The sequence below is a fragment of the Cygnus olor genome, chromosome 12 (genome assembly GCF_009769625.2).
Source record: "Cygnus olor isolate bCygOlo1 chromosome 12, bCygOlo1.pri.v2, whole genome shotgun sequence".
Taxonomy (NCBI): Eukaryota; Metazoa; Chordata; class Aves; order Anseriformes; family Anatidae; genus Cygnus; species Cygnus olor.
Window position 1 is genome coordinate 5328903 of NC_049180.1, and position 25076 is coordinate 5353978.

The 25076-nt window shown below is 39.0% G+C and overlaps 2 protein-coding genes across 4 annotated transcripts in view; one reads left to right on the top strand and one right to left on the bottom strand.

Annotated features, from left to right (window-relative positions):
- The window catches only part of CMC2 (C-X9-C motif containing 2), an 88617-nt gene extending 80618 nt beyond the window's left edge, over positions 1–7999 (top strand). Inside the window, exons 4-5 of one of the 2 annotated variants that reach the window (XM_040571611.1) lie at positions 7141–7236; positions 7850–7981. In XM_040571611.1, the coding sequence (XP_040427545.1) occupies positions 7141–7236; positions 7850–7904 (151 nt within the window). In that variant the 3' untranslated portion in view covers positions 7905–7981. Of the gene's footprint in view, positions 1–7140; positions 7237–7849 lie in introns of both variants that reach the window. The other variant, XM_040571612.1, reaches the window with a different exon arrangement.
- The window catches only part of CDYL2 (chromodomain Y like 2), a 59258-nt gene that overhangs the window by 31573 nt on the left and 2609 nt on the right, over positions 1–25076 (bottom strand). The window lies entirely within an intron of this gene.

A 25076-nucleotide genomic window follows, 5' to 3' on the forward strand; every position in this document is an offset into this window, starting at 1 on the left:
CATGGTAATAATGAATAGCCTTTCTGCATTTACTTCAGGTTATACAAGTTCATATGAGTTTTCTTAATGAGAAGTAATTCTGTGACAGCTAGTGATTAATAGAAATAATACTTTCATTCGTTTCCCAGAATAAACAATACATGGTCTTGGGGATATGCAGAAAATACCTACAGCTTCTGTGTCTGATTTTCCATTTCCCCTCTGTTCTGTCTTTAATGACAACTGAATAAAATCTTCCTAAAAGTGACTTTGGTAAAGTCACTTGGTTTGCCAAATTTGGTCACATTTGGTTTGCCAAATCCTTGAATTCACTATATTTGGTTTGGAAAGTGAGTAAAGTCTAATAAAACAAAAATGACTGCAGAAAAAGTGTAATGGAGGGGTATCACAGTTAGGAGAGTGCTAGAACTGACATATCCCATTACTTGCCTGGACTCTGTCTCTCTCTCCATCTCTACTAATTCTGGGTGATTTGGGGAGCTGATATGTCACTATATAAATACGTTTAAAGAAAACAAATAAAATAAGACAATAGCATCTGTGCAAGTGCACTTACAACATACTCTTTAGCTTCCAAGCAGTCTTAAACCTAACAGTATGCACAACTGCAGAAACTAGAATGAAAGTCATTAATGAAATCTTTTTGTTTAAAAATTTTACATTCTAAACTTACTGTGAAATTAAAAAAAAAATACCAGACAAGTATGGTACAAATATGTAGAGCTTCATAAACTCAGTGATATGATCTGGTGATCAAGTGCACATTTTCCTTCTTCACAAGATTCAGGGTCAAAATCACCCATTTAACCACAGTGTTATTGCGATAGGGCAATTACCGTTCAATTATTTCTATAGATACAATTGCAAAATCAGAGCACTGTATACTCATCTCACAGTTCACAGCAGTTCTACAGAATATACAAAAAATCTTTATGCTCCCAGAAAATCACCTTCTGGGAGATCAGTCAACTTGCAGAAAGGTTTGGAAGACTGCGTATCTGCTCAGTGATTTCCAAAATACAAGTCATCGCTTCTTTATCCATGCATATCTATGTAAACAATTTAAACTGTAATCTGTGATGCTCAGATGGTCTCTTTGAGCATATAGCACAGAGCAGCAGACTGATTTCATGACACACTAGAAAAACTGCTTTTCATTACTCTAAATTACAGCCCTTGTACTGTTTTATACATATATTTTTTTTCTACGGAGATCTTTGTCCTGTGTTGTGCTTCAGGCTGTTGGAAGGGATGTAGATGTGTTTTTGAAGAAGGTGCCAAGTAAAGAAAGGCAGTAAGACTTCTGAGAGAGATAAATGCCATCTGATTCAGCAAGTTTGTTTTCTGAAAATTCATTATTGCCCTAACTTCCTCCTTTTTGTAACCTCCTCTTGAAGAAATAATGTAATCGTTAGCTTTAATATCTCGCTTGCTTGGATTTGTGACTTGTGTTTCTCTTGTATTTTTATTTAATTTCTCAAAAAAACTGCCAATCAGAGCATTTGTTTCAGATGTAAGAAAAATATGGGAGCGTATCTTCTGAAAGGGTCAGTATCCATGTTAGTAAAATAATGCTGGAATGGATGCTCAGTCTCTCCTCAGCATCTCATCCACAGTTTAAAAACAGAGTAGATCCAGTTAATGTGCCAGCTACAAATCCCCCCCGGTAGTAAATTTGTATAGTTACCTGGAAGGAAATGAAAATGAAAGGGCTAGATACTCACAAAAATAAATGAGAAGACATTCCTGATCTGAATTATTCACAGGCAAAACCTCAATTGACATCTTCCCAGGAAGATGTTGATGTCAAGAAGACACTGCTTTTTATTCTCTTCCCTTTTTCTCTTTGTAAGCATATGAATTTCTAATTTTTTAATATCTTCTCAGGATCAGAAGAGGTGTTTAACATGCTAGTGAAATTCTACAACTTTTGTATTTTCACTGGAAAAAAAACTGTGAGTCTCATATTAAACTCAAGCCACTGCTTTAGGTATACATGTCCTCCAACACATGGACACGAAGGCAGACGAAGAAAATGCTGTTCAAACACCTGTTGCTCTTCTCTGGGTGTTGGATTTTCATGTCCTGATGGACAGCAGCGCCGCGCAGGCTGCCTGCTCCGTGCGTCGGTGTGCCGGTTATCTGGGAGAGCAGAAGGACACCGCCAGCCATGTTTTACTACAGGGGTGAGGAGGCAATTCGAAATTACTGCTACAAGTGCTCTTTTCACATTCCTAAGACTTTTCTGGACCCAGCATTTTGTCTGCCTAAGTACAGTCTGTTAACTATCTACCCTGGCATCCAGATATTTTAAAGAAACTGAAACAAGCCGAGCTCTATGCTTCCACGTGCAACGTGATTTCCGCTTTGTGTAAGGGGTCTTCTGGCAGAAGAAGCTCGCGTTTATTACCAGTTTAGATAAAACAAAGCCCTGGCTGATAGCCTGCAGAGAAGCAACCAGCCACAGCTTCCATGCAGGCCCGTATCTGTAGTGGCTTTACACCGTTTTTCTTGGAAGCCCCACCTTTCTCTGAAATGCAGTCTCATTCAAACTGAAACTCTGCTCTGGCCTCTCAGTTGTTCATTTCTGGAAACTGCCCTGGTGCCACATCTCCAGCTCCACACCCGGTCTGTTTGCTCCTTTGATCTTATTTGTCCCTCTGGCTACCTCTGCTAATAGAACCCATTGCCATGCCCTTGCCTGCTGTATTTTTGTTTGTTGCAGTTTCTCCTGGTTATAGTCTCATCCCTCTTGGTCTCTTAGAGCCACTCTCCCCCGCCATGTAACTTTAAGGATATAATCTAAATCACTTTTTTTGTATTAGCATATTGAAGTGTATGTGCATAAACCGTACTTGTGGTGGATGTGCCAGAATCATTGTGGGTGTTTGAGCAGGTAGGAGCAATAATACACCCAAGGATCTTCCACTGGAAGAAGGGGATTTTTGTATGAACCTGTACTGTCTCTTGATAAAGGACTGGAAAAGGAAAATTAAAAAATGATGCAGGGACCAGGAAGAGACTTCCTGATCAGCATGTCCCTGTCATTGCAGGCAATTGCATCATATAAACTGTTTCCTGTTGCACACGTTAATGATGCCAAACAAATTTCTGCCCTGGGCTTGTTATTGATAGGTTGCATAGCAAACAGACGGCAGTTCTGCAATGTAATCATTTTGTAAAAAATACCGAAAGTTTCCACTTGGAAAACAAATCAGTTTTCTAAGGTGCAAAGATGCCCTAAAAAAATAGAGAAGCTCTTTAGCAGTGGGCTAAGGTAATCTTGACCATGCTCCATACATGTAAGAAGAGCGGTACTTCTCCCTCTGCAGTCCAGCTGTGCACCCATGTCGCCAAAAGAACGGGTTGTACAAAGGGTGGCAGACCTCTTCAGGTCTGTCCTCAGGAAATGGTTTAAATCCCTTTTACTTAGAAACAGTAATCAACACATTCAACGTGGAAATCCAGACATCATGGGGGTTTCTATTTGTTTTAAAGTGTAACGATGAATTTCATTTATCAAGTCATCATTTTCTTTTCTATAGTAAATTAGTTCGTGATTGGTTTTCAGTGTTTGCATTTCTTAAGGAAAGGAAAACAAGAAGCAGGGCATACCAAATGTCCTTTACGTTAGAAATTAAAGTCAGTTCTTTCAGAATGAATCCCATAGTTCTATCTAGAACAGTTGATTTTGATAAAGAACGCTTACTTTTATTTCAGTAGTAAAGTGCAGCTGGTGATTTTTACTATAATACTCAATTTGTTTTGCACATTATAGTGCACACTTTAAATTTGGAAATAACAGATATTTTCTTGGTGTGTAGATTAACAAAGGAAAAAATAGATGATGTTCTTATTTACTGCCACAAGTGAGATAGATGTGGATGAAGTTTGCTTGAAGCAGAACTGTTCTTGTAAAGTCTATTGCTGTGGCAAGCACAGATGACTAAAAGATGAATGAGAAATCTAAATGCAAGGAGACAAAATATTTTGCGAAGCTCTACAAAGAGCTGGTTGTTTTGGACACATGTATGGCTCTCAGCTTTCTACACTGTGGATTATGTCCTGGGCTGTTTCTCTGCTGAATTCAGTGAGGTTCTCCAGTTTTATACCACCTCAGAGTTTGTGTGTGGGGAAGGTGCGTATTTGTCAGAGAAGATGAGTTCAGAACAAGCAAAACATAGTAAGGTCCTGATTCTGCCAATGCTTTCTTTAAGGGATATCAGCAGGATTATGCCCAATTTACTCAGGTGCACATAAAATCAAAGTAGGAATCCCTGGGACTTAAACCATGAGATTTTTTAAATTTTTATTTAAAAAGCAGTTTATAGGAACAGGGAGAGGACTTGAAGAGACTCTAAGCAAACCAGTGTTTATATGAACATATCATGGTTCTTTCAGTAAAACTGTCTGGAATGTGTTAAAGATACGTCTCTAAAGAGATAGAGAACTGTGTATGCAGTATTTAAAAAATAAAAATAAGGCTATCTTGACTATCGCTAACACTAGCGCTTTTCACCAACACTAAATAAGCCCAGAAATTCAGGAATTGTTAATTTATGTAAAAGATGAACCTGAAATCATTGGATTGAATTAATGCTGTCTGTCTGCTTTTATGTTCATTTTCATTTTGTTCTCCCGTTACCTTGCTCAGTTCTAGCTTATTTTAGTGTTCCGTTGTACCGTTCACTCACTCTTTTTCTCCACCATATGGACTTCATTCAAATTCAACTCAAGGCCAGGACTTCAGTTCAGCACGTTTAAATGCATCCCAAAGCTTAGCCAGAAGTGAAGATCCCACAAAAAAAATAATACAAAGGTTCAGCTATAATACACTATAAATAAATATTTGAACTACTCTGCTGTACTACCACTCGGTGACTCATTGCTTTACAAATGCCACTGGTACAACTGTCATAAAATAAACCACACGTTCTTGTGTGGTAGGTAGAAAAATATTTTCTTATCCCTTTTACAGAAAAGCGGTAGACTTGAGCATGAAAAAGTGAAGCCTGGTTTTTGAGGAGCTGTTTGCCACTCTGTGGTTTCCATAGGTGCTGGGGACTCAGGATTTCACTGTGGGCATGAGCTTCAGCTGCTCAGAGAGGCTTTACCAACCTCATACTGTGTGATGCCTGGGAAGAACTGTCCAAAGGCAGCCAGTTGGCTTTGCAAAGGTTTTGTGCTGTGGGGACGATGGGTGACACCAAGAGGGTGCAGCCTACTGAGGGACACCAGGGCTCACAAGGTGACTGTGGCCAGCTATGTGTTCATTGTACACCACCCTCGCCTTGCTGAAGTACTGTAAGCATTGCAGAACTGAGCTCTACAGCGATCTTTGAAAGAGGACGATCTAATAGCTTTGCAGATATTTTTGAGGAACTTGTCCTTTATTGCAATATCTTGGGAAAAATTAAAGCTCTGTTTTGGAAAACATGTGAAATGGACAATCAGAGCAGGTGCCAGGTAGTTACTCCAATATAAGGGATATGGAACAGCAATTTTGGGGTATGGTCTGTAAAGGGACAGAATACATTTTCTAGCTGCTGTATACAGGGAGACACAAGTATCTTTGAAATGATCGGATTTGATGGGCAGCAACCCAAACAATCCCCAACCTATGGGCCTGAATGTGAGTAAGGATGGTATTCCCTCCATCGTGACTGAGACAGGAGGGAGAAGAAAATGAAGAACTCTGTCCGTGTTGTATTAACGGCTGGGCAGGGACGAGGAGATGTCAGAAAGATAAATCATACATCCGCTTCGTGCTTTCTATCCAAACCAGAATAGGAGGCAACTGGCTTGGAGCGTCCATATAGCAAAGGCAGTGACAGTCACATTTGTGAGCAATACCACCCAGGGAGAGGCTTTGGAAGGAAAGGGCTAAAAATAGACAACTTTGTACAATATACTAGAAGGTTGAGGGGCAATCCTCTGAATGAAAAGCTGAAGTAGCAGTTTGTAAAGTAGTAGGATAATGAGAGAAGCAAAGTCACAAAACATAAAGGTGTTCAGAACTCAGTAGAATTCGTCATTTTCCTGGTTACACAAATGAAGGCAATGTGATGGCAGAATACAGAAGTGAGCCAAAAAGAAAGGTAGAGCACAAGGAGGAATAAAGAAACATGCTTTAGGCGACTGTAATGCCATGTATCCAGGATACCAGTGCAACATCACGGAAGGATGGCACATACAGGTTCAAAAATTAGCTGTGGAACAGTAATTATCAAAAGGAAGAATAATACACCACTGTCCCCTCAGAAATAGCATTCAGATGAGTAGGGTCAGCAGACCAAATTGTTACCTTAATTATTACATCGGTTTTCAGTGCAGATTGAATTTGTGTTCCAGATCTGGGTTGTGCCCAGCGTAAAACTGGCTTACTGCTGGTGCCTGGAAGGAACAAGCTCTCTTACGGACTGTAATATAGGCAGTTACGAAAGCTGTCAACATTCTTCAGACTGATGCATTTAAAAACATCTGAGAGCACCTAGCTAGAAATCTGCATTTAAAAAGTGGGGACAGAGCTCTAAAAGTGGAAATGTGAAGGAATAAAAGGGTTTGAGCAACTGGACAGACTCTGTGCGGGGAAGACGCCAGCTCACAGCATGGATGAAAGGCACACAGGGATGAAACCCATCCCTGCATGTACGAATGGGCCGAGGCTGTGCCAGGCCAGGCCGAGCACACCGTGCCCACAGCACGCTCAGGGCCGCGGGCCTCCACACATTGCCACTGGCAGTGGTGAGCCCCCGGGGGCTGCTGCCAAAGCGACAACCCCAGGCTGCCTGTCCACTGTTCCTAAATCCTCCTGGAAGCTGACTTGCCTTGCCGTCGGTGACTCCTGTCTCAGCCTTGGTAATTCACCCAAGCCACAGAGGTGTTAAGTGGTGAGACCCCCGTTACTCTTGGTGATAGGGTTTCAGCCCTGCGTTAGCCGTACTTCCAGCCACAGGGGTTGTGGCAGACTGGAATCCTGCACTCCTTCCTGAGAGATCCCAAGCAGCAACACGGCGGTTTCTCTGGCAGAGGCACAGATCCTGCCATCTTGTTCAAAACGCCTGTCGGCTCACTGTAGGGTACTGCAGAGGCATGGGCCACCTCTCGGTGCTGACAGCTACCATCTCTTTCTGTTGGTAGGTCATGCGGATCTCTCAAGCTTCAGGGGGAGACTGGAACTCTGATGAAGCTGAGGAACCATTTAGAAACGTCTGTGCTTGAAGCAGTATCGAATATGTAAGTAGTGAATATATTAGTGGGGAAATTTTCCATCCATTTGTTAGTCAGATTCCTAACTTGGTGGCTGTCGTAATGCCTCAGCTGCTCCTGGATGCATTTACAGCAATGGTGAGGCAAAGGGCTTTGTTCCCTGGGCCTCTGTAAAATGGGGCACTATATGTTTATAAATGTAGGGTTTTTAGATTTATTCCCTACATTCGTCTCACTGGGATTAGACTAGTATATGTTCTCTCCGTGGCACTATGCCAGTCACAGACTGAGGCTGTGAAGGCTGCAGCTGTCTGCTTATTATTAATTGAGAGTCAGTGCAGAGACCAACACACACGGGTTGGTGCTCCAACACCCATACTGTTTTCCACATAGTTTATGAATGGAAGTTTAAGTTCACAATTTAGTATACGAAACCTCTAGGTCACATTCAATACTAAGGTTCCACTTGCAAATGGTTTATGAAATTACAGAAAAGAGTTTTAACAAATGCCTAATAAGTTATTAGAGACTCTCATGAATCTTGCACCTAATTAATCTTCTAATGAGTCTGTGATAGTCTTGTGGTATTCCCACAGCCATCCCTAACACAAACTATACATATCGTCCAATACTGGAACAGGTGTCCGGAGAGGCTTTGGAATATTCATCCTTGGAGATACTCGGATCTTGCCTGAACAAGACCATGAGTAACGTAATTAAGTTGGTGCTGCTTGCAAGAAGGGGGTTGAACCAGATGGCCTCCAAAAGTCCCTTCCAACCTACGCTATTCCAAGAATCAGTGAAACATAGGTTTTGCCAAAAATATTTACTGATTTATTAATTCTTTTCTACTTGAAAAAGCGGCTGAATTTAGGAAACAGAGTTCTATTCAGTCTGTGGAAATGGGCACATAAACTGACTCAGTTACGCTGAGTTTAGATTTACCAGGCTGCTGGAAGGGAGTTTCCCATAAGCAGCTCTGAACTTCCTTCTTTCCTTGACCTGATATCATCAGGGATTGTTGACTCACAGGTCATACAGCAAGAGCAGTCTGCTCTCTGAGATGTACTCGGGAGAGATGTGTTGGAGGACCAAGGTCAGCTTGATCACAAGGTTAAAAGTAACTTAGTCATTAAATTGGCATTTTTTAATACCAAGATACATTGTGAAGTAAATATCCCCATTTATGGTCACACCTGTGCATTTTCACTCTTTGTATGAGCATTCACTATTTATGGTATGAGCAGGACAAGCAAATGTGTGGTAAATTGGGGGGTGAACGAACAACACGTGGCATGATAGCAGCTATAAATTTGCTCTTCATCCAATGTGAAGGAAATAAAGCCAGCCTGAATCCAAGAGGGAGAAGTTGCTTGCTGTACTTTATCACAAAGATAGGAGGAATCATGCTAATAAAAATGTACTTGTAATTCTCATCCTGGAGGTTTGTGCAGATACAGTAAGAGAACATAGCACAGAATGCTTAGGTGGGGCTCGAAAGCCTGGGCTTGTGTTTCAAGTCACCACCTCAACTGCTCACTTCATCTTTATATGCTTTATCTGAAACGATCACCTCCTCTGTAAAGTGATTTCAGGTCTGGTGTTGAAAATGGGAAAGGTGCACTGAAATAATTTTTATGTACAGCAGTCTGAAAAATGAAAATTTTAATGAAGCAAATCTGTTTAAAATGGGAAAATAGATTGTTTAACTTACATTGAATTTCTGCATTTAGTGTTTGTGCTAGCTGCAGCTTGTACTTAGCAGTTTTGTAGTAGATTACCCAATGTAATGTCCCTAGCATACTTGGGGAGGGGTAAGAGACTCATAAGATGAATACAGATTTTATTTTGCTGGGAAAAAGAATGTGCCTGGGTTAGATGGCTCTGGAATTACATAACAAATTTTTGATCATGCCAACCTGTCCTTGTCTCCAAGGAGCAGTTGTGTACAAAGGCATACATAGAAAAAACAATGTAGAAATAAACAGAAACACAATGGAAGAGTGTTATATTCTTACTACTTCAACAAGAACACTGATAAACATTGGGGAAAGCATTACTTTTATTATGCTTGTCAGCTGTAGCCTAATAATAGAACAATAACCTAATCTTTTTGGAGTATTTCATGGGTATTAACTAAACTTGAAATCTAGAACACAACTAAGCTTGTCTTCTAGATATGGAGGAAAAGTATTTTATGTAGATATTTTGAAGATTTCAAGATGGTATGCACATGACTAAAGTGTTTAGTTTGATTCCAAGGAAACAAGAAACTTTTGGTGGTCATGGAAAAAGGATTTAAACAAACTGACAGTTTCCGATAATTGAAGAATTTCCCTAGAGAGTAGTATGTTTTTGCCCAATTAGTACTCTGAAACATTATTTTCATAGTTACAAAGCACCATGCAAATCTATCCTACTAATCCATGGATACTAATGATCATTACTATTATTTAATAGCATGACAGGTGGAGCCTGGAGCTACGAACACTTTAAATATGTATTATGCCATAAAGTTTTACTTGTTCTTAAAATTAAATGGTCAGAATATGTTGATCAGAAAATCTAGTATAGAGTGTCTGTCACATCAGTGCTAATGATTGCTAGTGTGCTCCAAAACCAATGATGTCAGTTTTGTAGTATAAAAATTTGGTGTTATTCTGGAAAAGACCTTGCCCTTGGCTGCTGAATGTCACATGCAGTGTTCTGAATATGCACTGTGCAGTACAGGGCAAATCCAAAATGTGCATTACCGTATGCTACATTATCTTTACAATTTCTGCTTTGTTGACTCTGTTAATGTACACAATTACAGACAGTCAGTGCAAATTTTAAAAGGCAAGTTCACACCCGTGAATTACTTTTAAAGGGAATCTGAGATACTTTACAACACGTGTAAGGATATATGCTAGTTAGATGACAGCCACTGGGGAAAACTGAATGGAGCGTTCTTCGGTTTCCCTCTAAACTGCTGGAGTCTTCTGAAGGTGACAGTGAGGGAGAACAAAGCATATGAGTCACCTCTACATCTCCTACATTTTCTTGGAAATGCTTCTTACTCACATGAGCACTCTTGGGTGCTAAGTAACTTCCCCAGATGGACATATAATATAAAGTAATTTTTATTCAAGATAATCAAAATGTCGGAAAATCTCTTGACTTTCAACTGTTTGGTGATGTACTTTCTTAATTTTTAAATAACCTTCTTAATACCACATGTATTAATAATGGAGAGTCCTGTCCAATTTTCAACATAAGAATCTATTTGGCTTCAATTTCTTATAGTAGATTTTTGGAGAGCAAAGAGATTTTTCAGGCTCTCTTCTAACTCTGAGTTTGTATTTTAGGATCTAGGTTCTTTCCTGTCTAATGCCTATCTAGTTAGAGGATGTGTAATCAGCAATATGAAATCTAACTATGCAGGTAGTTGTAGGCATTGCTCAATGAATGGCATCCTCTGATAATCTACATATGCTGCAGGCACAGTGAGAAAATTCGTAATTCTAAAGAATTAGATTCTGAAATTGTTTGTGACAGTATGAAGTAGTAAAAATGCTGCCACATGAGAGTGATATGCACTTTATAGTATATTCACACATGAGAACTTATTCTTGACCAGTTGGTCACCATGCTTTCTTAAAACTCTAGGTATTTAACCATTTTTTAAAATACAAAGCTAATAATATCCTGTTCATCAGATATTCTCGTAATAATGGTGAAATACTCTGCATGTTTGAGCTTGAGCTTTCCAACATTTTAAGCTTGCATTTCTAGCATAAATTTACTGCATAGCATAAGCTAAAATTAAAAATAGAAGACTAATAAAATAAGAATGATCTTCCAGAATGAATGGCATATGATACCAACAATATTTTTCTCTGTCACCAGTGTTGCCTTTTTTGCTAAACAATTGGGCTGTGGCTATAAAACTTTTGGGGATGTAGTGTCTTGATAACATTTTGAAAAACGGTAGAGTACAGATCTAGAATAAGTTTTATATGCCACGGCACAGAAGTACCACTGCTGCTGGAGTGACATTGTTCATTTAAGAGGCACCCATGTTTCTCTTGTGTGACGGCCCAGACTTGATTATTTATCTGTCACAGCATTACTTACAGGCTCACAGATTGATAGATTTGAAGGCCAGAAGGGACGAGTCTATCCATCTAGCCTGTCTTGGGTAACACAGGAATGGTTTACATTCAGCAGTTCCGTACCGGGTCCCAAGTTTTGATGTAGTTAAGCCACATCTATTAGAAAACCATCACACCTTGATTTGAAGAAATTCACAGAAAGTGCGCCATTACTGTTAGGGAAACTTCCTAAGTGCCATAAGTAAAATGCTATAACCTTTATGTTAAAAAGTGTATCTAATTTCTAATTTTTGTAGGGTAAACTTCCAGCCACTGGCACCTTTTATATCTCCGTTAGCTGATTTAATTCTCCAAACCTTAAATCCTGCAGAGTGGTTGGCAGCTAACTGCACAGGTGGTCTCCACATTTCTTTAGGTTTTGTAGAATTTTGGTGCTAAAATGGTGGCTGTGTCTAAAATTCGGAGTTGCTTCAGAAGCCATATTCTAAAACTTCGTCACAAACGCTAGAGCTCATTAATGTGTTTGAAGTTCAAATTAACTTATTGCATATAATTTTGAGGGAAAACATTTTTATGCAATAACTGCATTCAGAAGGCCAACACAAGACAACTTGTTTTCTTTGTGAAGCGTGTACCTCTTAAAGATGGGACAGCTGTGACTAAAGACAAAGGCAAAATTAAATAAAAGGAAGATATGCAGGGTGTTCAGTTCCATGCCCCAGTTTTATTCCCGCTATGCAAAAATTTTACTACTTATTGTCTTAAATCTGTACCCATGTGTTCAGTCATATGGCCAAAGAGAACAGCTTCCCCCTGTGCTATACTGGATTATTGCATACAACTATATAATTGCCCACATCTGTCTACAAACTGCTTTACATCCACATAAATCTGTACCCTTTCTTGCTGAAACAGGACAGGAATATTCTCATCTGTTTGTGAAAAATTCAAATGCCAGATATTTATCTGAATTTATTTTGAGTCATAATAACAGGTAGTACAAACCTTACAAAGAAGTCATATCTAAAAGTTACACATGCTGTAAAAATTTAGTAATCTGCCTTTAAAAATGAAATTCTCAGTGTTTGATTTTTTAAAAGCACATGCTATGAATGCAAAAATACTAATTAAACCAATTAAAACACTTTAGGAGTACTCTGAAAGCAGGCACATAAAGTACTAATCAAATGTAAGGAAAGACTTTAAATACTTTGAATTTGCTGGTTTGTATATATATTTTTTTACCATAGATAAGTACATTAAAGCCTTTTTATCTTGAGAGTTGCAAGGATTAGTATCCTTTGTGTGTGCCTGAAAATAAGACAGGAGTTGGTTTTGCTGACCTGAGAAATCATTTACTAGGCATGATTCACCAAAAATTTGTTGTGGGAACTGAAGGAGTAACAGAATTTTCTTCTCAACCTCAAACTTATTAAATAGTTTGTTGAGACTGTCGGGGTATGTAAAAGAACTGCTGTCACTTTAGAGCAGACAGAACCAAAAATTACACGATTTCCTCAAATGAAATTAATGACTAGTGAATCAATTTCCATTAAAATAACCCAGTTCTGCATTTCAGAGATCAGGGAACTCTATGGGGTAAATTCAGCCAGTAGTTTGCATTATTGGTACATGAGCTCACTGGGCCAGGGCAGCTGAGTAGGAAAGAGATTTTCTTTCACTGATTAAGTACAGAAGCGACACTTCCCTGTCCTTCGAATCCTTTTGTTGCCTATATGAAAGCTGTACATATTGAGCTTAATTTTGAGGCCATGGACTCAGGTGTGGGCAACTTCCCCATGCATGGAAGAGAGGCCATTAGGTGCCAGAGAGCCGGGGATGGGCAGCAGGGCTGGTGGATGACTTCCTAAAGACGAGGCCAGCAACATCCAGGGAAATTCCACAGAGCAAGATGGAGGAATGGGAGAAGATGGGATGGAAAATGGATGGAGCAGCGTTAAGCACAGAAGAAGTGCCTTGGAGCTTGCAGAGTAGAACAAGTGGTTTGGGGTTAGGAATGATCTTGAAATCACTGTACATACTGCCTAAATTATGTGTCCCTGCTGGTGAAGAAAGTGACTGCATTAGCCATGTGTCACATGGAAGATTTACTACTTTCTTAAGCTACAAACACAAAAAATAGAGCAGCACAGATCTATCATAAGGAAAGATACCACAGCAAGATGTGTGTTCTGGGACATCATCATTTTCCTGAAAGAGCACCATCACCTCTTGCACTATAAGGATTATGGAGAGATGTGAATATTTTCATTTAAGGGCCAGGCCCTCAGGTATGTTTTGTTTCTAGACACCTGAAAACTTTTTCAAAATGTTTCATAAAAAAGAAAGGAAACATGGCTTTATCAAACAGCAGTATAGCAATATATTTTTAATATATCTGTAAATTACATGTTCCCCCAAGTAATGCTAGCACCTAGCATGTCAGATCTTTCCCTAATTATCTGTGTCAAAAGCTGCAAATTACGTCTTGGTAGAAGTCACAAAGTATTACACCAGTGGTAGATTCTGGTGCGTTATTTAAACAGTGCTATCCTCATAGCTATGTACAACCAAATCTCTCCAGCATTGTAATGAGCAAGGTAAACTTGGTCACTTAAAAGTCCTGTTTTGTTAAATGACTTTTATAAAAATATGCAGCCCCAGGGCTTTTAATTTTCTTGGTATATCTACCATACTTATCAGCTTTTGGTATTAAAGCATATTGGAATAATTTTATAAAGGTTATTTTTTTTTTAGTTTTTGAATGTTACAAAGTAGACATTCCCCAAATATATAATTTACAATTCATGTCCATTAATGAGGCTGTCCTGTAGCCAGAAAACATGTGTGATAGTACATTCCTTTTAAAACCATGCCAGTTCACCACCCTGAGTCATTTTTAGGTTTCTGTGATGAATGTTTTTTTCTGCAGAGGAGGCCTCAGAGTCTGCTGGCTGGCTGGGTCTTTCCTCCAGTGTGTTTTCAGTCCTAACCACTACGGGAGTTGGGCATCAGCAATCCTTTCCAGAAGCAACCTTTAAATTTAGGACCAGGAGGGGAGAACCCTGCTCATTTTAAGACAGTCTGATCCAGATATCCATTTCTCTTGATGGGAGTGATTACATGATATGGCTGTCTGTGATGAAGAGTTGATAGCCATAACTGTAGAATTAATGATTTCTTTCCATCCTGTTTTCCTAAAAGTGAGATAAATGGTGCTGCAATGAATTTTGCCCTTTGAAGGTCAGTGTATATCCTGCACACGAAACAAATCCTTGCCGTTCATGTTTTAGAAGAACAATATTAACATTCATGAATGTTTCAACTTCAGCCATGTGATGAGCTTGGTTAACAGAAGTGCCAGCTGCCTACCTTCTTGGGGTACGTATTTCATTTCACAGAGCAAAGCAGTTTGTTTCTACATGAGGTTTACCTTCTGTGAAAATCTGCGAACAGGGTGACCTGGGGCAGTGGAAGCCATTTGCAGTACAATGTCATTTAAGCTCTGCTCAGAGAAGTCTGATCACCTTGATGCTGCAAACAGCTGCGAAATAAAGCAGGTGAACTCTTACACCAGGGTCACTGATGTTGCTGAGATTGGTGCAGCATGGGGTTGGCGCAGTTTTTCAGAGCTCCACAGTGTACTTGGTTCAAAGGTCGGGTTGAGAGCACTGCTTTGCAGGACTGAGAACTCCAGAGAAGCTCTCGGTCCTATATAGGATTTATTAAGCTCATTAAAATAACACCCAGTCCTAAATGAGCCGCAGCTTTGCTTAGCCTCTGTTGTGGCTCTTGCAGCTCACAGAGTGTGATTGCCTCGCACAATAGCAGCGAGAAGCCACAGATCGAAAGCAGCTGCCTCCATGTTTGAAAAGGGGAACGTTCTCCTCACAGCTCGCAGTTTCTGTCCCAGACGTGCTGCAGCTACTGGTTTACCCCAGTCAGAGACGTCTCTGTTTGAGTCAGAGCTTCGTGAAACCTTCTCAGAAATGGAGCTGAAGACCAGTCACTTCAAAAGAAAAAAACCCAACACACAACAAAATGACTGTAGAATGCTCTTGGTTCATCCTGTCTTGCTCAGAGGCACTGTATCTGTTACTGCAAAGCCGTATTACGCTCCTCTATAATCAGAGGGGGAATGACAAGGGAGGCCTTGCTCTCAGTCCTCCTGTGAGATCTGAGGCCGCTCACGCAGCTCCTCGGCTAGCCCCGAGGCTTACTTCCAAATCTTGAATAAGTGATACATCAAATATTAAATATCCAGTAGGCAATCCCCAGATATCCCCTCACTGCCTGTACGTGTATGTATTTAAATACACATCCAAACCAGACCTTGGTGATTTTCAGTCCTAGACAACACACTCAGTGCCCAACTCTGCATTTGGAAAGAGCAGCTGCCGTGAGCCCGCGACTCACCAGCAGTGCTTGTGATCTTTGGGTGGCCATAGGAGCAACAGCAGCTGGACGTGAAGTGAGAAAGGTGTTTAGGAAAGTTGTTAGAGCTGTTCTGAGCTGCAGTAAAACCCAGAATTTATTTGGGAATCTAGAACTTCTGCAGAAGTTAGGTTAAGCTAGAAATTATATCAAGCACTTAAGGTATTCCGTCTTGGCTTGGGATGAAACAGCATTTAAGAGCGTTCTCCTTGGTTTGTGTACTGTACTTTGGACACATACCTTGAGATGGACTATAGAAAATCAATGGGTGTATACACTAAGAGCAATGGAGATTGTATATCCAAAGTAAAAGGGACACATTTACACACTTTAATTTGTCATTAAACAAGACTCTTTTTCCTTAATACTAAGTAGGCTACAAGAGGAGCAGTTAATAGCACAGGAGAAAAACTGCATCATTCATGGTAAAAATGGAAGGTCCAGTTCACGTTAAAAAAAGACCTGCCTTTGTCTTCTAAACACAGCAGGTTGTCAGCGGTATTTGATATGAGTAAATGAAGCACAAAAAATAACAGCAGCACAGTTGCAGAACAATTCAAATCACAGCTCACAGCAGCTTGTCAATAAGTGGTAACCATGCACACACTTCAATATTTGATACCACTTCTAAGAGTGAGAAATGTGCTACCCCTGGCACTCACTGGAAACGCTCTAAGTAATGTCACGTCAAAGAGCCAAAGCGTAGGACGGTCAAACAATGCAGGAAAAAGATCCAGCATCCTTTGTGTAGACTGATGGCAAAGCGAGGGGATATGTTATTCAGTTGGGAGAAACAGGAGTCTTCCATCACGGCAATGCTCCCATCCCTGGCAGTGTCCAAGTCCAGGCTGGATGGGGCTGTGGGCAGCCTGGGCTGCTGGGAGGGGTCCGTCAGCTCCCCCGAAAGAGCAAACGTCCCGCTAGTGTGTACACAGTGGCACAACAGCTTCTAAAATAATAAAAACCTGCTGCCAAAGAGGTGAAGCTGATACCTGTTGCTTCTTTCAGTTTCCTGTTAATTTCATCATTGTTTCCATAGCATGGTGTGTTTTGCCAACCATACATTGTGTATTAATATGCATTATTATTATTTATCTGTAGCATATAGCAGTATTAGGTAAGTAATAGTTACTGTTTGTTTAAAACACTGTCATGCTCCCTGTCATCTCTACTAATCATCTTTTTGCTATTACAGTACATCAGTTCTGATATTTCCGCACAGAAGTAAATTACAAGCCAGTGGTAACACTGAATTACACAAGACTGGAAGTTGCTTTTCAACTTTTCACATTTTGGGATTATGAACAGCTTGAGCTTGTGCACCCAGCCTCTGTTACAGTCCAGCCTGCAGTTACTGCAGCAAAATAGTGTCATTCCATTATCAGTCATAACCACTAAGACTTATTCCTTCATGAACTTCCAGCTTATTTCCCCTGCAGACACGTGGAAACATTTTAGTACATAAATGTAACTTACCCTACAATTCCATGTACTTATTGTGTGATCCAAAACTTCTCCACCTCCTTTCCTATATGGATTTTAATACCTGAATCGTATTCCTATTTAATTTAAAGCCATGCTGTTATGCCCTACAGTTAGCGAACCTAGAAGGTTGTTACTTCCTCTGCTTATTTAGAGGCAAATTCAACCACTTCTCATCCAAAGGCAGCTTTCTTATGGTCTATCCTCCTAAATCCATGCGTTCATTGCTGCATTGTACTCAACTATTCCTTCCTTACATTAATCAGCAAAAAAACCTTTGTGAGCAACATCTTTGCATTCTGAGTCTCAAAATCCATTTATGAGCCCAGTAAGCATTACTGTGCATTTTGTTTCTCTAAGAGTTGTATTTAGCAGGAATTCCCCAGTACCTCTCCTCTGAGATTTCCTGTGCTAAACCACCTGATAACCTATTGCAAAAAGATTTCTGAAAAACAAATTAATCAGGTGTATTAATGTGATAATGTGATTTTATATTTTGCAACAGTCCCTTCTCCAAAAAAGGGAAATGATTTAACAGTTAAAAAAAAATATTAGAGCAAATACCAACTGTGTAACATTTCAATTGAAGTTCATTAGCATAATCATGCAAATGTTACAAAGTAGTCTCAAAAAACTATATAACGTCATATTGTTTTGTAATTCCCCTCTTATTACTAAGACCAGTAAGATATATAAGCAAGGCTCTCTCCTTTGTAGTTAGCCTGACATCTGAGAACAGTTTAAAATACCACTTCTCACTGCAGTGACTGCTAAGTGATGTCAAGAAAAAGTTAATATTTGTATATATGAAAGAATATAACAAGTTGAGCTCATCAGTTAAAGATTAGACTGTTCATATCTAAGCATATTAGTAATCACCATTTCTGGGAAAAACACACACACACAAAACAAAGAAAAAAAATACACCACATAGCAACTTTGTGTGTTTGTTAGATGTTAGTGGCTTTTTAATATATATTCAGGTGAGTCCTTAAAGATTGATGAGCATTAACAATCCTGTACAGCACTGAGGAAGCCTATGAAGATTATTGAAAAATGTACATAGAGAAAAGTTGTGAATGTTTGTGGATGCTGAGCTGCTTTTCTTTTGAAAGTGAAAGCTATTTTTATTCATAAGAAACATTTAATCACATTAATATGACTTTCTAATAATACTGACTTAAGAAATTGCCTGATTCTATGCTCAAGTGTTTTTTAGTATATCCTTATCCCTTTACCCCAGTTCTTACACACAGCCATGGCAGTGAGCCAACACTTCGTTTTTATTCTGCGTGTTTGTTTTGATGTTACTTCATCACCTCCTCCATCCTCCTAGTCTTCTGTTTGCTCCTTCCACCTGTTGTATCTTGTTGGGAGCCTGGACTGAGAGGTTTCTAAAACAGAAAGTGACCTTTTCTGCATCAGGGAGTGACCCACTATTCTGATTTGTCCTTTAGTTTGTAAGGATACTAATTAGCAATGATTAGCAATTAGAATACCAGAACACAACTTGTAAGGCAAGTATGTTTGTGATCTCTACAGACCACATCAACATCTTAATCAATACCCATGTTTGTTTAATGACTGTGGTATGTACGAACCTAAGAAGTACCACACAAGGTCAGACTAGAGGTCCACTAGCTCCACGCTGTGTATATTCTGATAGAAATTAATACTGGATGCTTAGGAAAATAGAATCTATAGAGTAAATGCTGCCCTTGCTCTTCCCTCCTGGCTTCTTATAATTAGCAGTTTAAGGATTTCTTTGTACTGAAAGGTATAAAGGGATCTATCCTCCAAGAAGCTGCTTTACCATTCTTCGAAACCGTTTACAGTTTTGACTTCTGCAACACCCTGTGACAAAGAGTTCCACGATTTAACTACTGTGAAGTAGTTCTTTGTCTCAGCCCTCTGCCTGATCGTTTCATTTGCTGCATGCCTTTTCTTGCGCAATGAGAAATAGCATTCATCACTGGATTAACTAATCATCCTCCATTTGTCTTTTCCACAGTCCTCCACAATTCATATCTTCCACAATCTCTTCTTCTGCCAGCCAGAAAGTTGCCATAAGGTGTCTTTTCACTGACAGCCACTCCGCGCCTCGCAATGCCCCAGTTGCCCTTCTGCCTTCCTTTCTGAAGTGGGTGCAGCTCTGCAGATGTGAAAGCACAACGGTATTCCCCAGTGACACAAGGACGACCATCTTCTGTTTCGTTCTCAATGGCGTTTATAACAACACACAGAATTCTGCTTGCCTGAGGTTTACCTCCGATAAGCAGTACTCTGGCCCCATGCTCTGGGCACCCTTTCAGAGCTGGAACACATTTTCCGGTTTAGTTTCACCTTAAGGGAGCATGGTCAGTGCTCTGCAAGGCTGTTCTGTGACGCAGACGCAGGTGTGAGGTCATGGAAAGACTCACTTCAAAAGCAGGCACCTGACCCAAATTAAAATACTAATGTAGACACACCCAAAGCCTTTCCACAACAATTCCAAGATATCTCCTGAATAGTAACGGCTTCTTCAAGGCTCATTGTTATGCAGGTATAGTCAGGATTAGTTTTCCTTTGATGATTAGCTTGCATTTGTAAACACTGAATTTCAGCTGCTGCCATCCAGCTCTTCACTGCCAACCTTTCTTTTGACAGTGCTAATAATAATTTATAGATTATCAGCAACAAATGTGGTTACTTCAAATAGCAGAGGAGTCTGTTGTACAACACAGGTCCTGGTACTGGTATTTGGAAACTCTGTCATGACCACCCTTCACTGCTTCCTCTCCGCGATTTAGGCTGCCCAAGAGATGACCAACCCTTTGGGACCACAGCTTTGTTTCATTAGCTCCTGGGGGTTCTTACCAAAAGGGTTTTTAAAAAAACATTTACAGTGGCCATAGCCATTCCTATCCACTTGTTCATTGACTCCAGGAGTTCTGTGAGATGTGACCTACCTCTAAAAATTTGTGGTAACTCTTCTCCAAAACAAGGCATGTTCACATGTATCTGCTGATTCTATCTCTTTCTCCAGGTGCTACTACTTTGCATACAATGGAGCTCAGACTTGGGGACCGTAGTCCCTTGTACCCCTTCTTAATTCATCGGGTGCTGAGCCCCTGTCAGTAGCTACATGTTTATAAGATGATTTCAAAAAAAAACCACAAATCTAAATTAACACAGTGAAGCGCCTTATAGAAGAGAATATCCTCATTGTCCTTCTTTTGCCCTTCTGAAGGAATGGGCAGTGACTTTTGTGGGTGGCCCTTGAGAAATCTAGCAAAGCCCAAGTGGGACAACTGCTGTTTTTTAAAGAAAAGTGTATGATAGATGTTTTCAATACTGGTTTTGTTTTAGTGCTGTGCTGTAGTCTACTGATCATGTTGCTACCATTAGGAGTCATCTTTCTTTGGTAAGCCAGAAGAATATTTTTTTTCCTACACAGATCCATCATATCAAATTATTGTGCAAGTTTTTAGAAATATAACAGATTTCCAACAATATTTTACATTATGACTGATAATGAGACAGTATTGAAATCTACATGTTCTCTATGTAATAGAAGAGAACAGACTGAAGTGTGTTTCCTTTCAGCTCTGCTGAAACAAAGAGTGTGATGGTGTTATTCAATGGGCCAAAAGGACAATTTTCATTTTGTCAAAACCAGAATATTTTCATTTGCATAAACATGAAGTGAGACAGCTTCTATATACCCCACTATTGGTTGCCCTACACTGCAAATATTTTATGTTAAATAGTTTGATGTATTCTGTCCTAATAATTTAGGCATCAGAAACAATTAAATAGTTAATAAATATATATCTTTTTTGCCAATGTCAAAATGCCAGTGTCACAAAACATGTTGCAGAAGTTTTCTGAAAAATATATGGGTAAGGAGGAACAACAAAAAGGGATTGCACTGATGAAAACATACAGAGCCAAGAAACTGTAATACTGCTAAAAGTCAAATGAATGGACAAAGAAATGCTATTTACAGCATAGCTGGCCATGACAATTACTCCATTGATTAAAAAAAAAAAAAGCCAATTTATTTCAATATTAGATCACATTTAAATTTTGCCATTATTTAAACTAGTCTCTCTCTAAATATTTTAACTTTCAGAAACAATAACTAAACAATGAGTTTACTGCCAGCTTTTAATTTTGAACCAAAGACCAAAGCCAAAGTAAAACACTGTATTTGTCATTCAGAAAGCATTACAAACATTTATCTTTAATTGTTTTAATCTTCTGTTAGCTATAAACCCTGAAATTGGTCAATGAAGGGAAGCACGTTTAGTGCCATGGCTTTGCTTAGGGGGAAAGTCTTCGCATGTTTAAGCCTTCGAGGGTGATACAGAGCATATTTTCAGTAGTCTTTCCAAACAGGAGCATTCTTGTAACATGCATCTTGAGATAAACTACACTTGATCCAGATAAAGCACTTTGTAACGATCAGGATTGTAAGAAAATTGGAACATGCATAAGAAATCGATTGGTGTTCGCTATCCCAAAATACACCCAGCAGTTTCCAGTGTAATAAGGAAGTTGGAGTAGTGGTAACAGTGACGTTGTAGGTAAACAAGACAGTCATTATGGGCAGTGTAATGTTCCATATGCAGCTCGATGCTGGAATTTCTTACTAAGATAATGAATATTGCTGGAGTTATCCAGTTATGCTTTTGAAACTCACTCAGCATCATTTATTTAGAGAAATCCAAGACCCATGCAGAAGGCACCTCAGGTTAACTGTTTTTTGTTGGCACTATACCTCCATTTAATGTATCGTCCAGTTTAGGATTAAAGAATACTGTCTGCACTGCAAATTGCACCTAATTTGGACAGTCCTGTAAACTTCCATCAGGCAGTAAGATTTCTACCTGCTGTGAACAATGCTGCTCACAGGTTACCTTATTTGGGCTACAGTTGGCTTCAAAAAATTGACTTTCTTAACAATTCAATGACAACATGTAGGTAAATAGCTGAGTCTTCAAAATACTCGTTAGTAAACCTTTTCCACTTAAAAAAAAAAACAAAAACAAAAAACAAGACAAATAAGAGAAAGAAAGGTGTTAATTACAGATGACCAGATGCTCAGCTGGTGGGAACAAACCCAACATTACCAAAGCCAGCATTGCATCCATGGCCTCTCATTCTACAGCAGGAGCAGATGCTTAACTCTATTCTACATCCCCCAGATCCTACCTCAAGCCACTGCCTTCTGCTTGTAAAATGTCTTGTTTCTTCAGCATGGGACTGTTATGTCAATAAAGAGGTTGATTTAAATTGGGAAATGATAGTGTTTACTTAAATAGACTGTTTTTTTTGCAAGTCACCTCTGCTTTAGAAAGTACATGCATGAAACACTTTAACATAGATTTCTGCTTTCCAGTAGAGTTCTGTAAGCAGGCTTGTGTCTCTTCTAGAAATGACTCAATTGAAAGAGATGCGAGATGGAAACAATAGTGCTCAAAAACCTACATTTGTAAACCTCACTTTTGTAAAACAAAGATTATTTTTTACGGTCCGCATCTGCAAACCAAACCCAGCATCCAAAAGTTGAGTTCTCTGATTTGCATGTCTCCACATGTAATAACAACTCAGTAGGCCAGACCGTGCCATTACTATCTTCAAGTGTTGACTTTGCTGGTACCTGAGTGCAGGTATAAGTGACAGATGTTGCAACTCACCTGGAAATAAATTATCTTTCTGGTGGATCACATAAGCTGAAGTAAACGGCGGCTCATTCTTACACAGCTAAGATTTAACTGAAACCTGTCACTGAGGTGGATGAGCCTCCTTTCAATGGGCATTGTATCATTTCAGTAAGAAGATAGCATTTTTTAAAACGTCACTTTCCCAAACAGAGCAACACTTTAATGCAAAAATTGCTCAGTTTAAAGAGTGACTTTATTACTGTGATCCAGAAATATATGCATGTGACAGTCCCCTTCAGAGACTGAGCTATAATCTTTAGATCACTTACCTACAGTGGTGTAATATAATCTGACACCATGTTAAAAGAAGACTTCAGATTTTGACATCGTTGTCACTGTCTAATTGTGTTTATTATATATAAAACCCAAAAATATTAAATAAAGAAGAGCATCAAAGTCAGCTTCATGAGCATCTCTATGATACTGATAATTGATTCATATATTCATCAATAAAATAAAATTTTATTGCATTCATCAGGATGCTCTGTGTTAGGAAAAATAAAGTTAGGTACACTGTTCATACTGATTTTTTTTCCTTTCAAGCCATCTTACACACTTTAATAGCAGAACCTTTGTGAAAGAACTATTTGTATTAAGATAATGTGGGAACTAGATTCAAGATGGAGAATACAAAATATTACTTCAAGTCACTGACAACAACTTAAATGTGAATCAACAAATTTGGTATTTAAGAGTAAATACATTACCCTTTCTGTTGGTTACCAGAATTGAAAAGGATTTCCTATCAACACATCCAACGATGTATTTAAATCATAAAGCAAAATAGGGCTGTCTTCCTAAAGGCCACTATGAATAAATACCCTTTTGTGAGTCTTTTATTTTTAGTTTGCTATTTCTAAGGAATATGCAGCATAGCTCTTTAATATTTAACAGGTCATCTCTTACAAGAAAGAAAAAAGAAAAAAAAAAAAAGGAAAGGAATATTCCACGACTCTCTTACCTGCCCAGAAAAGCTTGAAGTCATAAGAATATGGAATTCAAGCAATTCAAAACTAGTATTTTATATAGCCTGGAAATTACACTGAAGTACACATACATTCGTTACTGTTAAAGAAAAATAAATATATATTTACTTAAAAATAAAAACATTGAAACTAATACCTACCTTCTAACGTTTAACGGAAGTAACTCTCTTTTGATGTAAAATGTCTTGGTTCTAATACACAAATCTAGAACTGACTACCAGTAAACAGAACTCCCAATGGGTGTTCTTTAGCTCCTGGAATAAATAGGCAACTGCATTATGGTTCTAAAAGAAATTTTATCAGAGGTATTTCAGGTGATCAGAAGTTATTTTTAATTAGAGAAAGGCACCCAGTTAACCAAACGCTGAGGTTATTTTGTTCGTGGTCTTATTTTGCATTAATATACAGATACTCAGTGAATTCATCTTTAATTTGGAAAGGTTAAAAAGTTTTTTAAAGATCTTAGCAGTAAAAAAAAAAAAAAAAAAAAAATGGATGAACTGTCAGGATTAATACGCACATCTATTTCCAAAACTTAAAATTTTATACTCAAGTTCCTTGAGTGCCACCAACATACAAGAAGTTAGCAGAAGTAATACAAAGTGTACTTTTAAAATGTGCTTTATCATGACTCCTAAATCAAGATTGGCTGTAACAAACATAATTTTGCAGCCAGTATTAAAGACTCTCAGTTGCAGAGGTATTTATTATTGTTGACTTGTTTGCTGAGGTTCAGTAAGAATCCTTGAAGGACTCAGATATTACTAATGGAGTCAAAAGGGAATCAGAAGTGTAGTACAACTGTGGGATGTTACCATAAGCCCAATGTCACTCATTTATACCAACGGCCCCAATGTATTTCAAGCTGAAGTCCTGAAGCTGTTCAGGGGTCATCTACATAACATTTTACTTGTGCAGCAGGACAGAAAAGAGTGGTGTATCCAAGCAAGAAAGGTGTCAGCTCTGAAGGCACTTCATCTCACCTGCTAACTGGTACAGAACATCCCAGTTTTAAGAGGTTCTTTCTAATGTGTGCCTCTGATGAGGTTGGTTGTTGGGGACAGGAAGGTACAAGGAGGCCATGCCAAGTCATTTTTTAAATGAAACCACCATCTACAAACTTGCAACTTATTACACATACAAACTCTTCCAGCTTTCTTGAC